Source organism: Ursus maritimus, unplaced genomic scaffold, assembly GCF_017311325.1.
Source record: "Ursus maritimus isolate PB19 unplaced genomic scaffold, ASM1731132v1 scaffold_18, whole genome shotgun sequence".
In the NCBI taxonomy this organism is placed as follows: domain Eukaryota; kingdom Metazoa; phylum Chordata; class Mammalia; order Carnivora; family Ursidae; genus Ursus; species Ursus maritimus.
Genome location: NW_024424230.1, coordinates 26104414 through 26123829, shown reverse-complemented (window position 1 = coordinate 26123829; position 19416 = coordinate 26104414). Strand labels below are relative to the sequence as shown.

Below are 19416 nucleotides of genomic sequence, written 5' to 3'. Positions count from 1 at the left end.
GGTTTTGCTTGGCATATTAGAAATATCCTATCCCCCACTCTTTTTACTACTCAAATATATTGGTTTCTCTCAAGTCACTTCATGAGTACATTCACACTCAAGTGATAGTATGTACCGGTAGACCACAGATCACATTGCCTACTGTATCTAATGTAGGGATTAAAAATACTTCTTAACTATGTTTTTGAAAACTTAAGAGTTTTGTGGAAGCTCCTTAGGAAGGATGACAAGAGTGGGGTGGAGGTTGAAGAGTGGGCCTTTGGGCCCCATCCCTGCTTCAACTAGAAATAAATAAGTGGACTGCCCTCATCTTAGATGAGTTTTAAATAGTGGAGCATTACAGTTCTGTGTTATCCCTTTTGGAATCTGGTTTACCATTAACAATCAAAACTTGAAAACCACTATTCTTAACTAAGGATCAGGGTATGAATTTGGTTAACATCTACACTTGAGCCAAGATCCTTCCTGAGATAGGTCAGAGGCATATAGACACAGGGTCAGCATACATTAGGACCATAAACATCATGGATATTTGCAATCTAGAATGATCACCAACTGTTAACATTGAAAATGGCTAAGGGAGAGCATGTGGGCAGGCAAGCAAACATTGAAGTTACGGTCAACTAAGTAAGATACTATGGTTACTGAATCTCAACTGCTCTGGGGAAATCAGGGCTAACCTGTGAAAGCTTACAGACCTCCCTTCAGGGACACTGAAGATAGAACTGTGTTAAGTGGCCTCCAGAGATGAAATATTTTGATATGAATATCAACCTCAGATAGTTTTATCCTGCCACTAAATGAGCATGAAGGTGTGCTGTCAAGGTTTATGAGAAAATGGCAAAAGGCCAAGGTCTCTCTTTTCTTTCCTTTTAAAATTCTGTATGGCCTGTGGAGAAATGGAAGCGCTCTCAATTAACTGCATCTATTGAATCTGTTCAGTGGCTTAAACTTGGACTCATGCATCGGATCTTTTTAAGGCCAAAAGAACACTGCTTCTAAGTGCCAAATATGTTAGTTACTCACATGAGCCAGATAATCAACTAAGAATCCCTGATACATCTCTTTGGTTCAGCTGCAAGTGGTCTCTAATTCAGGCATGGCCAATAGGCATTCAGTACCTGCTCCAAAGTTTTAGAAATAACCTAAGCCATGGAATAAAAGCTGCTCATGAGTCTCCTTGACGTAATCAGCAGTTCAGTTAACTCACTGAAGAAAAAAAAGTGACTGTAATGTTTACTTTCATTAAATCCATGCTCAGTGATTTTACAGCAAAGAAAGTATATAACCAGTGTCACACACGGAATGAGATTAATAGTTAACACTGACAGGTAAGGTACAAAAACAAGTGCTTGACTTGGAAATTTAACTTTATTTACAAATGTTCTCCTATAAACAAAGATGCCACTGTATCCCTTTAGACTATTATAACTGATAATTTCCAGGAAAATTATTTACATAATTTTAATCTTCCTGCATAAAACTGTATTATGCGATGAGCAAATATGGAATGGTCTAAGAATATAAAAACAAAACAAAAAACTTATCTAACACAAATCTCTATTGACAGACAGAATGAAGAATTAAGAATTATACCCCTTAATGTGCTACTCCAGAAAATGGAAACGTGATAATCTGGGGGAGAGGTAAATGTTTCACAATAGTCTTCCTACATAGCATAGTTTAATTTTGACTGTTTCGGACTGCTCTTGCAGGCTAATATTAGGCTGATTTTAAAAAATAAGTCATTATTGTAAAAAGGGCATAGACTTTTCTACACAGATTTTTCTACCAATGGGAATATGTAGATAGTGGTCTGCTCTCATCATTCAGGCCTATTAATAAAATAAAAAACACATGAAAAGAACGTAAAAACACAATCATCATGTGACTATCTGACTTACAAAATTAGAATTCTCCCTGAAGTCAGACAGTATTGCTCAATAGTTGCTATAAATTTGAATTTGTCATAGCCGAAGCGATATATAGACAAAATAAAGAGTTCAAAGTAAAATTATCCAAATTACCGATTTATCATTTTATATGTAGTACTTTTAAAAAACCCTTTAAATTTTATCTAGGAAGATAATACTCTCACATCATAGCTAAGTCACAAGGAACTTCAAAACTTTGAAAAAAAAATTTATCCCTGAGAAGTGAGAGAAAAATCTCTAAAAACACGCAAGTGACAGTTCTGTACCCTTTTAACAATCTTTACCATGGCATGAACTTTTATTAACAATTAGCAATCATATGTATTCTGATCCTGCATAGTTACTGCCTCTGATGACCTAATCTTTTTGTAATGAAACTGTAAGTGCAACATTTTTTTAAAAATCAGATAAATAGGGATTCTGGTTTTATTGTCAGGTTTACATTTTTGTCAAGTGCAAGGACGACCAGCTAAGACATGTATATTCCAATAATGACCGAAGTAATAACTTCTGCTGGCATCTCTTCTTCTGAGTCTCCATTTCCCCCACTGTTCTTCACCCAAATAATAAAAGTAATACAATGGCAACTGAGTTTATTATTATCAATGGCACTGTAAAGAAAAAAAAAAGTTTGTTACTATAAAGAAAATAGCAGGAAAAAATTAAGTAATAATTACTAACATTCAGGAAGGATGAAAATATCAAACAATATGTCATTCATAATCATGTTGCAAATCATTGTTACAAAGGAACATGCACTGGATCATAAAATCCAAAATTTATTTTAAAGAGGGCTTATGGGGGCGCCTGGGTGGCTCAGTCGTTAAGCGTCTGCCTTCGGCTCAGGGCGTGATCCCAGAGTCCTGGGATCAAGCCCCACATCAGGCTCCTCCGCTGGGAGCCTGCTTCTTCCTCTCCCACTTCCCCTGCCTGTGTTCCCTCTCTCGCTGGCTGTCTCTGTTAAATAAATAAATAAAATCTTTAAAAAAAAAAAAAAAAAAGAGGGCTTATGTGACGGGGTAAGGGTCACACTGGTACAACTAGATCAATACAAGACATCTGTGAATGGTGCTAGGGCAGGGCCGGGAACATAAAGCACACCAGGCCCGGCAGAAGTAGACCCACACGGCTGTCTGCGACACTTGACAGTAGAAATAAAGAGCAAAGAAGTTTCCACAGTTTCACTACTAAATTAAGAGTGAAGTTATTTACCATTCTATCCAAAGTTGGGATCAAAAATCCTAATATATAAAGAGGAAGACAGAGACCCTAATTTTAAGGGTTTCAAATAAAAACTTTTGAACCCTTCTTTCTCCAGTTGCTCTAAAATAATATCCAAAAGGGGTGCCTGGGTGGCTCAGGTGGTTAAGTGTCTGCCTTTGACTCAGGTCATGATCCCAGAGTCCTGGGATTGAGTTCCGCATCGGGCTCCTTGCTCAGCAAGAAGCCTGCTTCTCCCTCTGCCTGCCACTTCCCCTGCTTTTGCTCTCTCTCTCTAACAAATAAAATCTTTAAAATAATATCCAATAGACTGGCAGATATGGGACCTTTATTTTTCTCTCAAAGCCTTCTAGGACTCTAGATGACTTTACTACTTGAAGCAACATAATTTCCAAAAAGTAAGAACACTGCTTTCAAGTCTGAGAGGCAACATGTGAACAGATTATACCACTGAGCATTCTGTTCGCATCAAGTGGTTTAGACGGAAGTAAGAGGCAAACTAAGAAAGAAAAGCAGTAACTTCTAAACAGTAAAGCCAGGTTAAAGAGAAAAAACTTCACTACAAAAATGTTGCGATAGTATTCACACACAGAAGCTCTGCTACTTAAAAACCACAAAATTAAAACTTAAAAGAGTGTTTCACTAGTTTTTCTTCTTACCTCTCATCACAGTTCTTACAGATCGAATAAGATTCATTAGCTGAGATTTAATTCCTGGCTCCTCTCCGAATCCACCAATTCCCTGGTCTGCTCCCCAGCCAACTGCATAATATAAAAATGATTAGCTGTGTTAAAATTTATTATGCACTCGCCTTGCTCCCTCATTCGTCATCGTCTAAAAGATTAGCTTAAGTCTTTGTTAGACATAAAATATGGTCATCTGACTTAAAAGTTACCATACTGATTAAATATCGTACAGTATATTTTTTACTTTTGATAGCAGCAACAATCTTATTTCATTTCCACATTGATTTTATAAAATAAAGTATGGTCTAAATTATTCCCATGGCATTTAATTCAGTGAAGATGATTGTTGTGACATCCTGATTGGTTTTTTCCTTTTTTTCAAACAAAACATTTTTTCAGGTCGGAACTGAAAACCAAGGCATGTTATCAAACTTGATAATTAGCTCAGTTCAGAATTTATAAAATCCAACACAATTAGCGGTATAAAAATGTGGCTGAGATGCACTATCTACATTACTTGGGGAAATTTGAATGCAAACGTGCTCCTGGTTTGCTTAGGCTTTCAGAGACTGCTCTATCCTGCCGGCAGCGGCACATGTTTCCCCTTTCATCACTCTCTTCGTTTCTCAATTCTAGCTGCAGAATTTAGTCCACTACTCTACTCATTCTCTGTGGAAGAGTCTTTTACCTTCTGTGTCACTTTCCTGATGTTATACATCATTATTTATCTTTATCTGTTAGTTCTTTCTTTACTGCCATACATTCTGCTGAAGGCCTACAAGTCCTCATTTCTGCAACCTGTCCTTCTCTGGTCCGCATTTCAGGCCCACTTTTCATATCTTATATAACATTGTTTTGTACCTCCGATGACTACAGGGCTTAGTTCCTGCTGTGCTGGCCCTTAAACTTAAAGATGGTCTTTATTTTATACATGAAAGAACCAAGTCTCAGGAAACAAGATTACACTTCATTTAATCAACTTTTAAATAAAAGTTAAGAAAGGGTTGGCTTGCTTTTTTGGTCACATCAACACCGAGATTTGTTGCGGGATAAAACTACTCTAAAACTCAAGTTCACAAAAGAGCTGATGGGTTTGGGCTCACGTTCTCCCTTTGAGGCCTAGCTCAGGTTGTGCTGACAAGCCATCCCAGTTGACTGGTGTCACTCATTTTTGTGCTCCCACACTACAGCCACCATCACAATGGTTATGATCAGCCTCTCTGTTGTCTCGGAAGACTTTCTCAACAGATGCCTCTGGAATCTAGCTGTCTTAATCCCTTGAGTTTTCTCCCTTACAGGGTCAGATCTCTCTACCAACTAATCATGTGATGATTCCCACCGCCTCCTGAATATAGTTCAAACTCCTGAAACTGACATTCTAGCCCTATATCCCACCACTCCCTTCCACGTATTCCTATTCACACTCAATGCCCACTAACTGCAGTACACGTTAAAGGCAGCCTCTGAATCTAGGTCTGACTTCAGTGTCAGGGCCTTTCCTACTTGCCTCTCATATCATAACCTTCCTTCTCTTTGCTCCCCAAATAACCTCCTGATTGTAGTGACTTTGTTCTCCCTCTTGGTTAGCTGTTTTCAAGTCTCTCTCATTAGACTATAAAATCCTGGAAGATGGGGACTAAATTTAGTCGTGCTTCACCTTCCCACTCTCCTACACCCCACCCCACAGCAAGTACTTAGTAGGTGTTTGTGGAGTTGAAGTGAATAATAGTAGACTGAGTTAATCTGGGATAAGGTGAAATAAGGTAAATTCTAGGATCACAGTTCCAAAGAACCTATTTCTTAATTTTTACGACACAGGAAGTTATAACATGAACAGATCATTCCACTGTAGCTTTAGGGGAAGGGAACAGAAATCCTCCAATATTAAATGTACACATCTATCCAAGCTAAAAGTAACTTAGAAAATATACCTGCATCTTGCCTGGGCAACATCACCCTCCTACTTCAGGATCTACTCTCTCCAGCAAGCAAATAAACTTCTGCCACTTCTCCAACATTTGCTTTTACTCCATTACGAGTTTTACCCCCATGTCTTTCCTCCAAATATCTGTCTCACTGTTCAATAGCTCAATCAGCATTGTCCACCAAATGGCAGTCCTCTTTTTGTAATCTAAGTTCAAACTGTAGCACCAGCCTTCACCTACTTACAGTGTGGTAAAAACTATTTCATACTCATCTCTAGACATCTAGGACACACAAAATGACAACCTACCATCAGCTGTTTCAGTTTCCAACCTGCTACATTAGATTTCTATGGGAAAGAAACTTACAGAAACCTCTTTAACAGCTCTGTATAACAGAAAAGCAGTGTGGTTCTGGTTCAACATGATGGAGTCAGGGAGGAAAAAGTTAACCCTGACCCTCCTGGGGTCTCTGACTAGGTCTGAAAATTACACTGATAAGGGGCGCCTGGGGGGCTCAGTCGGCTGAGCGTCTGACTCTTGGTTGTGGTTCAGTTCATGATCTCAGGATCGTGGGATTGAGCCCCACATCTCTTTCCTTCTGCCTCTTTCAAAATAAATAAATAAAATCTTAAAAAAAAAGGAAATTACACTGATAAAAACAGATAAACAGGAAAAAGCATACAAATTCTATTAACTTTTTACATGTACATGGGAGTCTTCAAAAGAGAATGAAGACCTGAAGAAGTGACTAGAGCGGAAGCTTTTGAGACATTTGTGAAGAACTGATAAGACAAAGGAGTTTGAGCTGGGAGTGGGGGGTAATAAATCGTGGGAAAGTAACAAGGTTTGTTTCTACAGCCTTCCTCTCTGGTGATAAGAATGTCTCCCATCCTCCTGATACAAGGACAGTACCTTTCACATGGGATATTAAGCGCCGGTTTTAAGAAAAGAGGGCAAGGGGAGAAGGGAGTAGACAGTGAGAGTGACCTTCCTGCTTCTGCCATTTTCTCAAACTCCTTCAGCTTAAGATACTCAATACTGCTAAGGTGTCAGTCATATTTTGGGGTAGCATGCCCTGAACCTTGAACCTCATCAATGGATACATTTTTATCTTCGCTTTCTCCTGAAACCCTACTAAAAATGACAATAAAGGATATAGGTTAACAAAAGAGAAGTCTCTAGGCAAAAAAAGTCAATCGAAATTTGGACACTGAGAATCCTGGGAAGGTGAGCCAATGTGGGCAACAGGGATGAAAAACAGGAAGACTCACTGAAGGTCTACATTAAGAGCAGTTAGCTCCCCACTGCCTTCCCATCTCCTTTCCTAGACTTGACTGATGGAAGAGTGTGTCTCTCACATATCAAAGACAAGAGGTTTACTCTCAGCAGAGAACCACAGAAGCTCTGCACCTGGGGTCATCCGTTTTGAGTGGAGGGTATGAAAGTCTGCATACCAAAGTGTCAGACTCTTGCCCATATCCTCTGCTTGTCTTTAAGTTTGATCATAGAATGCTTATATTCTGCAAGCAGGAAGTTAGAAAATTAGTTGGAAATTGGCCAGCTGCCCAGGAAGAAAGACTGCAGAAACTGACACTGGTTGGGGGCGCTCAACAAGAAAACTTCTTTACGCACCAGTGAGGCCCACCAGTAAACAAGGCCCAACCACACAGCTTCCAATGAGCCTCTCTGTGCCCTATACTTAAAAATGAACTCTCAAGAAGAAACGATCCTTAACATGGAAAAACACAGCAAAAACAGAAAAAGGAGACTTTGAGGAAGAGACAATGCAAGAAGCAGAAAAAAAATTTTTACTATTTTTTTAAGTGACTCGTTTATTCTTTATTTTTTAAAGTAATCTCTATGCCCAACATGGTGCTCAAACTCACGACCTCAAGATCAAGAGTTGCCTCCTCTACCAACTGAACCACCCAAGCACCCCAGAAGAAAACATTTTTAAAAATGAACATCCATAGAGAGTAAAGCTACTGAACCTATGAAACAAGAACAGGATGCCATACAAAAGGAACACTAAGGAATCAAGACAGAGCTCTTGTTCTTGCTATATTAGCAGAAGACGTTCAAGTGGTTGACAGATTAAGTTGAGGAAACCTACCAGACAAGGCTAAAGGAAAAAGAAGAGTATCAGTCTGTCAAAATAACTGGAGTTTCAGAGAGAAGAAGGAACAAACAGGAAGAAATATCAAAGAAATATTAAGAGAATTATTAAGAGAATATTGCAGAACTGAAGGACATGAGCCTTTAAGCCAAAAGGACCCACTGAAAGAACAGTCCAATAAAAAAAAAAAAAAGGCCCACATGTTGCCACATTTTTTAAAAATCTCAGCCCTCTGAAGACAAAGAGAACACCCTAAAGGCTTTCAGAGAGACAACTCAGGTTGTACAAAGAATCAGAAACAGAATGGCATCAGACTTCTTTATGTCAATACTGGAAATGAGAAAATTAAGTGGAACAATGTCTTCAAAACTCTGAAGAAAAATTAGTTCCAATCTAGAATTCTATACCCAAACCACAAATCAACTAGAAGAATGGCATCATTATTTTTTTATTGTTCAGCTGTGAGCAATACTCAGTGAATAGTATATAAATATGGAATACCAATATCGCCAATAATTGGTTGGAGATGGGACAGACTGGGGGAGGGGAAATGTGTGTATACTTGTGCTCCCACAAGCACAAATACGCTACTGATGGTATTATACTAAACCCTTCCACAGTGGTAAGTCAGTGACTCAAAACTTGGAAGAGTTGAAAGTAATTGCTTTGGAGAAATGGGGCTCAGATTGAAGAGGGATGGGGCAGGAAGCTTCTATCTTTCTTTATAAACAGAAGAGCTTTTTCACTTTAACAACCACACGCACATTTACACTGCTTGGATTAAAAGAAAAATGAAACTTAAAAAGAAAGCCTGTAAAGATGCTCACCCACTGGAGAAACTCTTCTGCAATTAGGCTTTCCTCTCCAGGGCATGAACACCCTGAGGGCAGGGACAGGTCTACAAGTGAAAGCTTCATCCATGAATCACTTTCAATAATTAAAATTCTGTTTTAAAACCAGCTTTAAATGGTATTGTTGGTTTCATTTCCTTTACTTGCTTTTTTAGAATTTATCATTGCTAAAATTATCCAGTTTTCCCACCCACAGCCACAATCTCTTAGATGGTAAAAAGGACCTGTTTTCAGTATGTTATGGATCATGTACTCAATTTCTGTGAAAAAAGCATAATTTCCAACAATTTTTTTTTCTTTTAGACCTGTTTCAAAAATGTTTGAATGTACATTTTTACATAGTAAGAGTGACTGCCAGAAAAAAAAATGTATTTTCCAATACTTAAGAATAACTGCTCTTCGACAAAACAGAATAAAACTCTACAATATTGGGAGTACCACATTTTAAGCACCAGCACTGAAGTTATTTTAAAAAATATTAAGTCGTCAGTTAATTTTAGCCTAGTCTCTATTCTCATGCCACCAGAATGAAAAGAAAACTAAATTCTGGGCAGAGAGAGTAAATCATTTGTTTAGATATTCCATGGACAAACACAAAGGTGACAAGTAAAGGACCAGATGCCATGGATTATCTTTTACTATAACAAATAGTTTTCCCTCCAACTGCTACTTAGGAAGTCTCCGTTGTTTTTCTAAGGAAACTGGCCAAAGCTTTAGAGCTTTGCTTTTTTTTATTTTTTATTTTTTTTGAAAGGAGAAAGATTTAATTCTGCAGCTCTCTTGACACTTCCATAGCTAGAGGGCCTAGAAAAGAACAAATGGTAAGACCAGCCAGCACTGGTTGCTGCCATAATTTCAGGAAGAGAGTTAAATATAAAAAGTTACTTATTGCAAACGCCAAAAATGTTCTTCTGCTGCCCAGACTTCAAAAAGTCATACACAAAATGGCAATCCATCCAGCCAACAGCCCTCAGCCAGACACATTCTGAAGAAAACTATTAGAAAAGTATTAGTACAGTTAGCATTAGTATTAATATTAAAAGTAGAGTTTTGAGGGCTGGCTGACCCTGTTTCCATATGTGCAAAAGAGACAAATGTGCTTCACTTTGTCAGTATCACCAAGTTTGCACAAGATGCAAATGCTATCACAGATGTGAAAGTATCCAATAAACTCTAGGATAAAGAATTCTGCTAACATAAGTTTTAAAAAATTACTTTGATCAAAAAGATCAATGAAGTAAGTGATCTGGTATACTTGGACTAATCTCTCTTGGATCAATGTAATTAATTTCCAGCTCAACGTAACAGTTTCTATTTAATCTGGGATGAAATTCAACAAACGCTTTTTAGGAGTATATATTTACAGAGAAACTTACGTGTCTATAAGGTTTTCTCAATGTTTTATAAACTGCCATGCTCATACCATGACTATCATACAAGGCCTGTAGAATGCCTTGCTCATTTCTCTATATTTATGCACACCTGATTTACTGTTTAACATCTACCTCCATTAGGAATTCTCCCTCCATTACTTGGGCTCATACAGCTCTTACTACTCTAAACTCTAATGTTGCATTGGCTCTGGAGCAGTCATTTAAACCCTGGATCAGTATTACCTATTTTAACTATTTGCTATGGATTGAATTGTGTTCCCCCAAATTACTATGTTGAAGCCCATGTGGAGACGGGGTCTTAAGGAGGTAATTACAGTTAAATGGGTCTTAAGGGAAGGGGACTGATAGGACTGTGGCCTTACAAAAAAGAGGAAGAAGAGAGAGATCTTGATTCCCTCCCCGCCTCCTTCCACCTAGCCATGTGAGGACACAGTGAGAAGACAGCCATCTGCAAGCCAGGAAGATAGCCCTCACCAGAACTTGACCAGACCTTAGACTTCCAGCCTCCAGAACTGAGAGAAAAATCAATTTATGTTGTTTAAGCTACCCAGTCTATAATATTTTGTTATGGCAGCCAGAGCTGGTTCATACACTGTTTCAGGTATGAAATGTTTCTTTTGTAACACTCATAAATGCTACTGGACATACTACTTGTCAAATGGATCCATACCGGGCATCATAAACAAAAACTAGTAAGAATAACTTTGGCAGGTATTAAAATTCACCATGTGTGTGTTTCTTGTACAAAAAGGAATTTGCATCATTGTGGAACACTAGAAGAAACACCTTCTCTGCACTACAGTCAAAATACTGGCTAAACTATTTGTATAAACATACAGTTCTCAAATCAGGAATTGCAAGAATATGATAATGATAACATTATTCAGTTATTTAGAAAATACTCATTGACTGATGGAATGATAAAAATGAGAGAATTCTTGTCATCAGTCTACTGGAGAAAACCAAAAAGGAAACTGCAGTGGTGCCACAACCCATGGAATAGGCCAGTGATGGTTTCTGGGAAAGGCATATGGCAGAGGTAGGCCTTAAAGAACAGTTTGAGGTAAGTCAAGGTCACTGAAGGCAGAGAAAGTATGCGTAAAGGCTCAGTAGCGAAGAAGAGCACCATGGTAAGAATGGCGTACAGGGTAAATACTGGGGAAGGGTTAAAGAAAGCGAAGGACAGAGAAGAAGGGATACACTATGGCGAGCTTGAAAGTCACACGAGGGAGTCTGACTTTTATATTGGAGGCTATGAATATTAAAGAACTCGAGAATTTCAAATCACTGAAGAACATGTTCAGCTTCTCATGGAAGGTAAAACAAAAAGAAACAAAACTGGAGGGAGGGTGACCAGTGAGGAGGTTACTAGAAAAATCTAGGCAAGAGTTAAGAGCTTACATAAACAATATTTAAAAAATACTTAAAATATTTTAAAATTCTATTTTAAAACATAGTTAGATATTTCACTTTTTATTTTTTGTAGTAATTGCTAAACCCAACATGGGGCCTGAACTCAAGATCAAGAGTCGCATAGTTCTCTGACTGAGTCAACCAGACAGCCCTGAATAAAGGGAGACTTTTTTTTTAAGTTGGCTCCATGCCCAATGTGGGGCTAGAACTCAGGATCCTGAAATCAAGAGTGGCATGTTCTCCCAACTGAGCCAGCCAGGTGCCCCTTAGATATTTTAAAACAACAGCTTATCCACTTAGACAAGCCAATGTGGTATTTTCCCTTAGTTCTGGGACCATATTCAAAACACATGTTCAAATAAAATATCTGTACTACTTCTGGAAAAAGAAATGAAGACAAAGTTCTAAGGGGAAAAGTATTAACATTTCTGGGCCATTCCAACAATTTGTAGTAGTGATTTTCATTTAGGGGCACAAAGCTAAGTCACCTGCAGAAATTTTGAAGAAGACACTGCTGAACTTCACTTCTGGAAAATTTAAATGCAGGTCTGGAGTAAGGTTTGGGCATTGTATTCTCTTTCAAGACCGTTTTGCCAAATCTGAGCCCATTTCCTTTAGGAGCAACTTGTCAGTTTCTGTAAAAAGCCAAGTGGGATTTTGATAGACTGAATTAAATCTGTAAATCAGTAATATTAAGTACTGTCATCCTAATGATATTAAGTCTTCTGATTCATGAACATGATGTCTTTATTTTCTTTAATTATCTTTAAGAATATCTTTATTCTTTAATTCCACTCAACAATGCCTTATATTTTTCATAGTACAAGACTTGCACCTCTTCTGTTAAATTTATCCCTATTTTATTATTTATATTCATTTTCAATTGTTCATTGTTCATGTATAGAAAAAAACTGACTTCTGCTCCTGACACTGTATACTGCAACATTACTGAACTCATTTATTCATTCTAATAGTTTTTAGTGACCCCACAGGATTTTCTGTACACAGGATTATGTCATCTGCAAGCAAGGGATAGTTTTACTTTTTCAACCTCACTATCTGGATGTTTCCTACTTCTTTTTTTTTCATCTAACTGCCCTGGCTAGAATATCCAGCACAATGCTAAACAGAAGTGGCAGCAACTGTGTGTTACTACAATAGATTTCAAGTAGCCAAAGCAATCTAGAGAAAGAGGAGGAAAGCTGGAGGCATCATGCTCCCTGATTTCAAACTATATATAAAGCTGCAGTAATAAATAAAAGTATGTGGAAAAAGGGACCCCTTGTGCATGGTTGATGAAAATGTAAATTGGTACAGCCACTATGAAGAACAGTATGGAGGTTCCTCAAAAAATTAAAAATAGAACTATCAGGGATCCTTGGTGGCTCGGCTGGTTAACATCCAACTCTTGGTTTTGGCTCAGGTTGTGATCTCAGGGTCGTGAAATCACACCCCATACTGGCTCCCTGCTCAGTGGGGAGTCTGCTTGAGATTCTCTTTCTCCCTCTTCCTCTACCCCTCCCCCCACTCATAGGTGTTCTCTTTCTCTCAAATACATAAATCTTTTAAAAATAAAAATATATGGGGCGCCTGGGTGGCTCAGTCATTAGGTGTCTGCCTTTGGCTCAGGACGTGATCCCAGCGTTCTGGTATCGAGCCCCACATCAGGCTCTTCTGCTGGGAGCCTGCTTCTTCCTCTCCCACTCCCCCTGCTTGTGTTCCCTCTTTCACTGGCTGGCTCTCTCTCTGTCAAATAAATAAATAAAATCTTTTAAAAAAAAATAAATAAAAATATATTAAAAATAGCACTACCGTATGATCCAGGAATCCCACTTCTGAGTATTTCTCCAAGAGATGAAATCACTATCTTGAAGAGATATTTGCACTCCTATGTTCATTGCAGCATTATTCACAATAGCCAAGACATGAAAACAGTCTTAGTATGCACTGACAGATGGATGGAAAAAGAAAATGTGTATATATTAAATGGAATATTATTCAGCCATAAAAAAGAAGAGAAACCTGCCATTTGTGACAACATGAGTAAATCTTGAGGGTATTACAGTAAGTGAAATAAGCCAAATATATTATCTCACTTATATGCGGAATCTGAAAACATCGAACTCTTGGAAACAGATAGTATGGACGTTGCCAGGGTTTGAGTGGTGAGGGAAATGGGAAATTCCTGGTCAAAAGGTACTACCTTTCAGTTAGAAAATGAGTAAGTTCCAGGGATCTAATGTACAGCATGGTGACTATAGTTAACAATACTGTACTGTATACCTGGAAGTTGCATTGAGAGTAAATTTTAAATGTTCTTATCACCACAACCACAACCAAATTATAATTATGTGAGGTGAAGAACACTAACTGTGGTAAGCATTTTGCAGTATATACGTGTATTGAATGATTATTGTACACTTCAAAGTTACACAATGACACAATGTTATACAGGCATACCTTGTTAAATTGCTCCCCTTTATTGTTACTTGCAAGATAGTGTGTTCCTCACAAACTGAAGGTTTATGGCAATCCTGTGTCAAGCAAGTCTATTGGTGCCATTTTTCCAGCAGCTCACCTTGTGTGTCTGTCACATTTTGTTAATTCTCACGGTATTGCAGACTTTTCATTATCACTGTATTTGTTACGGTGGTCTCCGTTTTATCACTTTCCCCTCACTTCTCAACACATTCCAATTTGGATTTCATCCACAGTTGTAACTGCTTGTGTAAAATCACCAGTGACTTCTATTACCCTGAATCCTTAGGCCATTTTTCTGTCCTTATCTGATTTTCCTGAACATTCCCCTGTTGTACCATGTCTCCTTCTTCAAACACTCCTTGACTTCTGTGAGACTCCACTGTCTAGATTTTCCCATTTCTCGTTTTGCTCACTCATCAATTTCTCCTGTCAGTTCTTCCAGCTCTACCTAAACATTACACATTGGAAGAGATTCTGGGACTATCCTGGTCACCAATTCTCTTTGTACTGTATTCTTTCTCTGAGCAATTTCATCTCTTTACATGGCTTCATTTATCGTCTGTGGTTGACAAACTCAAATTCAATCTCCACTGTGGCTCTTGCTTCTGTTCTATGGACTTAGCTCGAACTGACTATCCCACACCTCCACTTGCATATCTCACAGAAATCTGAAACTCACCATGTCCAAAACTTATTTCACTATCTCTTCACCTTCTTACCCACCACCGCTGCCCTCATTTTTCCTCCAGTACTAACTTGGTAAAGGTACTATGCTTCACTCAGTTGCTAAGCCAGAAAACCTAGAGATCTCTGACTTTTTCCTCGCCCTCATTCTCAATGTCCAAACAGTAAAATTCTGCCTTCTATCTTTAAAATATCTTCTGATTGTATTAGTCTCCTAGGACTATACCTTAACAAAATGCCACAAACTGGATGGCTTAGCAGAAATTTATTTTCTCATGGTTCCGGAGACCAGAAGTCCAAAATCAAAGCGTTAACAGGGTTGGTTCCTTTTGGGGGCTCTGAAGATCTCATCCATGCCTCTCGATGCTTCTGGTAGTTACTGGCAATCCCTGGCATTCTTTGGCTTCTTGCTGCATCACACCAATCTCTGCCTCTGTTGTCATTTGGCCTTCTTCCCCCATGTTTCTGAATCTCTCTCCCCTTATATGGACACCTCATTGGATCTAGGGCCATCCTAATCCAGTGTGACCTTATCTTGACTTGATTATACCTGAAAAGACCCTATTTCCAAATAAGGTCACCTACACAGGCACCAAGGGTTAGGACTTCAGTGTATCTTTTGGGGAGGGCACAATTCAACCCCCACATATCTCCTACTTTTCCGTATAGTTTAGTCGTGAGGAGATGGACTTTTAAGACAGAATGCCTAAGGTGAATCCTAGCTCTGCCACTCCTAGCTGTGTGATCACAGAAAAGTTACCTACCCTCTTTTGCACTTCTGGTTTCCCATCTGTAAAGTGGGGATGAAAACAATACTTACCTCATAGGGTTGTTGTGAGGGTCATACAAGTTATATATGTAAAACACTTGATACAGATCCTGGTACGTGGTGTTAAGTGTTAGTTGTTGTTATTATTGTACCCACTCAACTGATGTGCTACCCACCATTTCTACTTGCCCTGTTCGGAATGGCGCTTCCCACACCCACTACTCTGACCTTCCAATTTGTTCTCCACACTGCAGTAAGGCTCTTGCAAATAATACAAATCTGGTCATGTCAGGGCTCTGCTTAAAACCTTAAAACCTCGTTTTCACCTGCCCCAGTTTTCACAAGAGCTCTTACTCCTCACCCTCCCAACCCTTCACCTAATTCACTTATTAGATTTTGGGTTCGACACACTTCCTCCACAAAGCTTTCAAAGATTCACAAGTTAGTGTTTCCCTGAGCTTCTCTTTCATAATATTCTGCATACTTGTCATTGTTACTTGTTCATTTTTTACTTAACTTCCATTCGAAGGGCAAGTGACTGCTGTAACCTCAGCTCCTAATTATATGGGCTAGGCAAATAATTTGTGCTCAATATATCTGAAGGAATAAATGAAATGAATCAATCTTGCTCGTGGGTTTGGGCTTCAGTGACTCACACAGACATACCTGATGTACTTACAGACCAGTGATGATATATTTTGTGCACTAGGTATACTTGCCCACAAATGATGCACATCGTGCAGTATCCTGTCTCACTTTTGCCTCATACAGCAAGAAGTGGCCCGCCCAGGATGGCATGGAAATCGCCGTATTGTGTGGTATGACAAGCATAATTGTGTCTTCATCTTGGTATTTTTAGATTCTGGCCTGGCACACTGTAGACATCCAATAAACTGTGCTGAATAAACTTTTCTTAGAACGAGGGTGTCTGGATGCCATGATAATCCGAACACCTTCCCTTTCCTCCTAGCCTCAAAGACCAGGAACCTCTATGGCCCTCCATCAGTTCATTCTTCTAATCACCCAGGCTCCAAAATGAGCCACGCCCCTCCCTCCGTAACTAAAACCTCGGACCCCAGGTTTCCGACCATTAAAAGCGATCCCAGGGGAGTAAATTAAATTACTAACCTAAACTAATCGCAGGCAGAGGCGTCCCTGGCTCTTCTCTGTACCCCTTCCCATCCCAACTCCCGGGGTCCGGCACACAGCAGACATCTGTTATACAATCTTCGCCCCGCTGTTAAGCTCAAACTCGGTGAGACGGGAAGTGTCTCGGCTTCCTCCCTCCAAGGAAGGGCCGCAGGAGTCGAACCTTCGGCCTCCCGTCGGTCGCGACCCAGGGTGTCCCCTCCCGCGGCCCGCCTCGGCTCCGCACCCCGGGGACTCCGCCACCGCCCCCTCAGCCCGGCCCCGCGGTCCCACTCACTATTCTTGAGGAAGCGCTCTTCGTGTAGCACGGCGATGGCATTGACGCAGAGCAAGGCCGCCTGCAGCAGCGAATACAACGTAAAGGCCATGGCCGCCCGGAGCCGCCCCGAGGCCCAACTGATCTTTCTCCCGCCGCCGCAGGGGACGTGGCGCCGCCAAGGCCGGCGCTCTCCTACGGGAGCCTGGGAGGCTCCAAACGCGCTCTCCCAGAAGCCCCGCCCCTATCTGGCTAGGACCCGCCCCTCGCTTACGTCACTAGGCGCGTGTGATCAGCTGTCTCGACCTGTGTCCTCCAGGGTAGTAGCCAGGCACGTGTGGCTGCTGAGAGCCGGAAATGTGGGTGATCGCAGGTGAGGTGCTGTAAAGTGTGAAACACTGTACCCACCGGATTTCAAAGACTTAGGACGAAAAAAACGTAGACTCTCCCATTAATTTTTAAATTTTGATTAGATGTTGGAATGTTGATTACATGTTGAGATATATTCAAAATATATTAGGTAAACAAATGAATTCTTAACATAACTTTTACTGTAGGGGCACCTGGGTGGCTCAGTCTGTTAAGCGTCTGCCTCCAGCTGGGGTCGTGATCCCGGGGTCCTGAGATCAGCCCTGGAGTCTGGCTCCCTGCTCAGCGGGGAGCCTGCTTCTCCCTCTCCCTCTGCTGCTCCCCCTATTTGTGCTCTCTCACTCTCTCATAATAAAAAAATTTTTTTTAATTTAACTTTTACTGTTTACTTCTACTTTTCTTTTTAACTGTGGCTACGAGGACATAGATAATGACATGTGAGGCTTGTATAGTATTTCTATTGGACAGCACTGTACTAAATGCTCCTGAGAGCCTGCATGGGATGTTAATATTCCTATTTTACAGATAAAGAAACAGAGGCTTTGGCAAATAAGTTTTTTTAAAAACTTAAGTAAAATGACATGTACTAAAATTACTCAGTGAAAAACATTCTCTCCTTGATCAAACTAGCCAGGCTCCTCTAAGCCCACTTATCGACTAGACCTCAACCTCAGCATATAAAAACTAGATTCTCAACACAAATGATTTCATCCACTCTCCTAGCCCTGCGTTAAATAACTTAAACAAAGAGTAAAGTAGTTTCTAACAGCTCAAGGCCGCATCCCTAGGATGACCCCAGGCCCCCTTAAAGTGTCTCCTTGAGAAAGCTCAATGCTGCCAAAAGAATTTACTGTTTGTTCTAGCCAACCTGAAAATAGGCCCCTGACTATCCTTTCTTAGAACATTTATCAAAAAGGGCCTGCAATTGTGAATCCTTCCCCTGTCCTTTTGAGATGCATATGTATCTCCTATAATTCAGGAGTGTCTTTCTGACCTGAAAGACATTCCTTCAAAATGTAATCATCAGGAAGAATAGGGCCTCTGTTTCCCACTGTCTGTGGGAGGGTAAAAACCTAACTTTGATAATTGTCAGCTAACAGTCGTAACTGGCCAGTCAACATCTACACTGACCACCCATCTGTAATTTTTCACCTCTCTACCTCTACTGAGCCCCTGTTCACCTCCCTTTCTTCTCCTTTTAAAACGCCCAGTCACCTCTGTACAAATTGAAATCGAGGTCAGCTTGCATTTGACCTTCTTGCCTATTGCAATAGTATATTACATTAAAATCTTTCCTTACCATTGGAACTGGTAATTAGCTTTGTTTATCTTTGACAACAGCAGTAAGAAGTTGAGCCTGATTATGTTGAATTTTAGATACTGTTTGAGGCCAAGTATGCAAATTAATCACCTTCTGAACTTCTCATGGTCCCTTAAAATAGAAAATAGAAAAGCAGTACATTAGTCCCAAAAAAGACTTTGGAGGCCCATGTGTTTGCTGCTGTTGCTGCTACTGGAAGAGACACTAGCCAAAAAAAAAGAAAAGAAAGAAAGAAAGAAAGAAAGAAAGAAAGAAAGAAAGAAAGAAAGAAAGAAAGAGAAAAAGAAAAAGAAAAAGAAAAAAAAGAATAGTTAATCTCCCAGGAAGAAATTAAGCTTAAATAGGCCAACTAGTTAGTATCTACAGGGAAGAAGAGATGTATTATTTCCCACAGACACACATAAACACTACCTCCAAAATCGGCCCTAAATGCAAATTAGGTAGGGAGAGACACAGGAAGAGAAAGTAAAGGAAATAAAAGAAACAACAAGATACCAACAAATCCTCCAGTTTTTCAATGTCCACAAAACCCTAGACACTGGTGGTAGAGAAGGAAGGTTGTTCCTGTAAGTGGATGGTGACCAATACAGGATTTCTACCCTGGGCTGGGAGAGGTGAGAGGGTACCCCAGGGGGCCTTGTCTGGAAGCTTTGGTTGAGCCAGTGAATCACAGTTTTTACTAGCTTGTATATTTACTGAAGAGGGGGGTAGTGGAGGGGGTGCCTGGAGATTCTGGGGATAGATGCAGAGAAAGTGAGGTTAAGCTTCTCACAGTTACTTCTTTGTGTCACTCGCCCCTGGGTCACAACTCACATGATTCAGTTCTTTTATTTTCAAAAGAATCAGG

At 39.9% G+C, this 19416-nt stretch overlaps 1 protein-coding gene across 1 annotated transcript; it reads right to left on the bottom strand.

The window, feature by feature from the left end:
* Positions 1-1352: 1352 nt before the first annotated feature.
* On the bottom strand, positions 1353-17079 carry IER3IP1 (immediate early response 3 interacting protein 1). The gene is made up of 3 exons (XM_008691694.2): positions 16901-17079; positions 3815-3916; positions 1353-2545 (listed from the first exon to the last, which is right to left on the bottom strand). The coding sequence occupies exons 1-3, from the start codon at positions 16989-16991 to the stop codon at positions 2490-2492; spliced, it is 249 nt and encodes an 82-aa protein (XP_008689916.1). The 5' UTR covers positions 16992-17079; the 3' UTR covers positions 1353-2489.
* Between the last annotated feature and the right edge of the window lie 2337 nt (positions 17080-19416).

What these genes read in the sequence shown, in the direction of transcription:
- IER3IP1 (XM_008691694.2), bottom strand. Translation starts at nt 16,991, where the DNA reads ATGGCCTTTACGTTGTATTCGCTGCTGCAGGCGGCCTTGCTCTGCGTC. An exon ending in AGAGCGCTTCCTCAAGAATA is followed by an intron (nt 3,917 to 16,900) that starts GTGAGTGGGACC and finishes TATATTATGCAG; the next exon opens with TTGGCTGGGGAGCAGACCAG. An exon ending in TGTAAGAACTGTGATGAGAG is followed by an intron (nt 2,546 to 3,814) that starts GTAAGAAGAAAA and finishes TTTTCTTTACAG; the next exon opens with TGCCATTGATAATAATAAAC.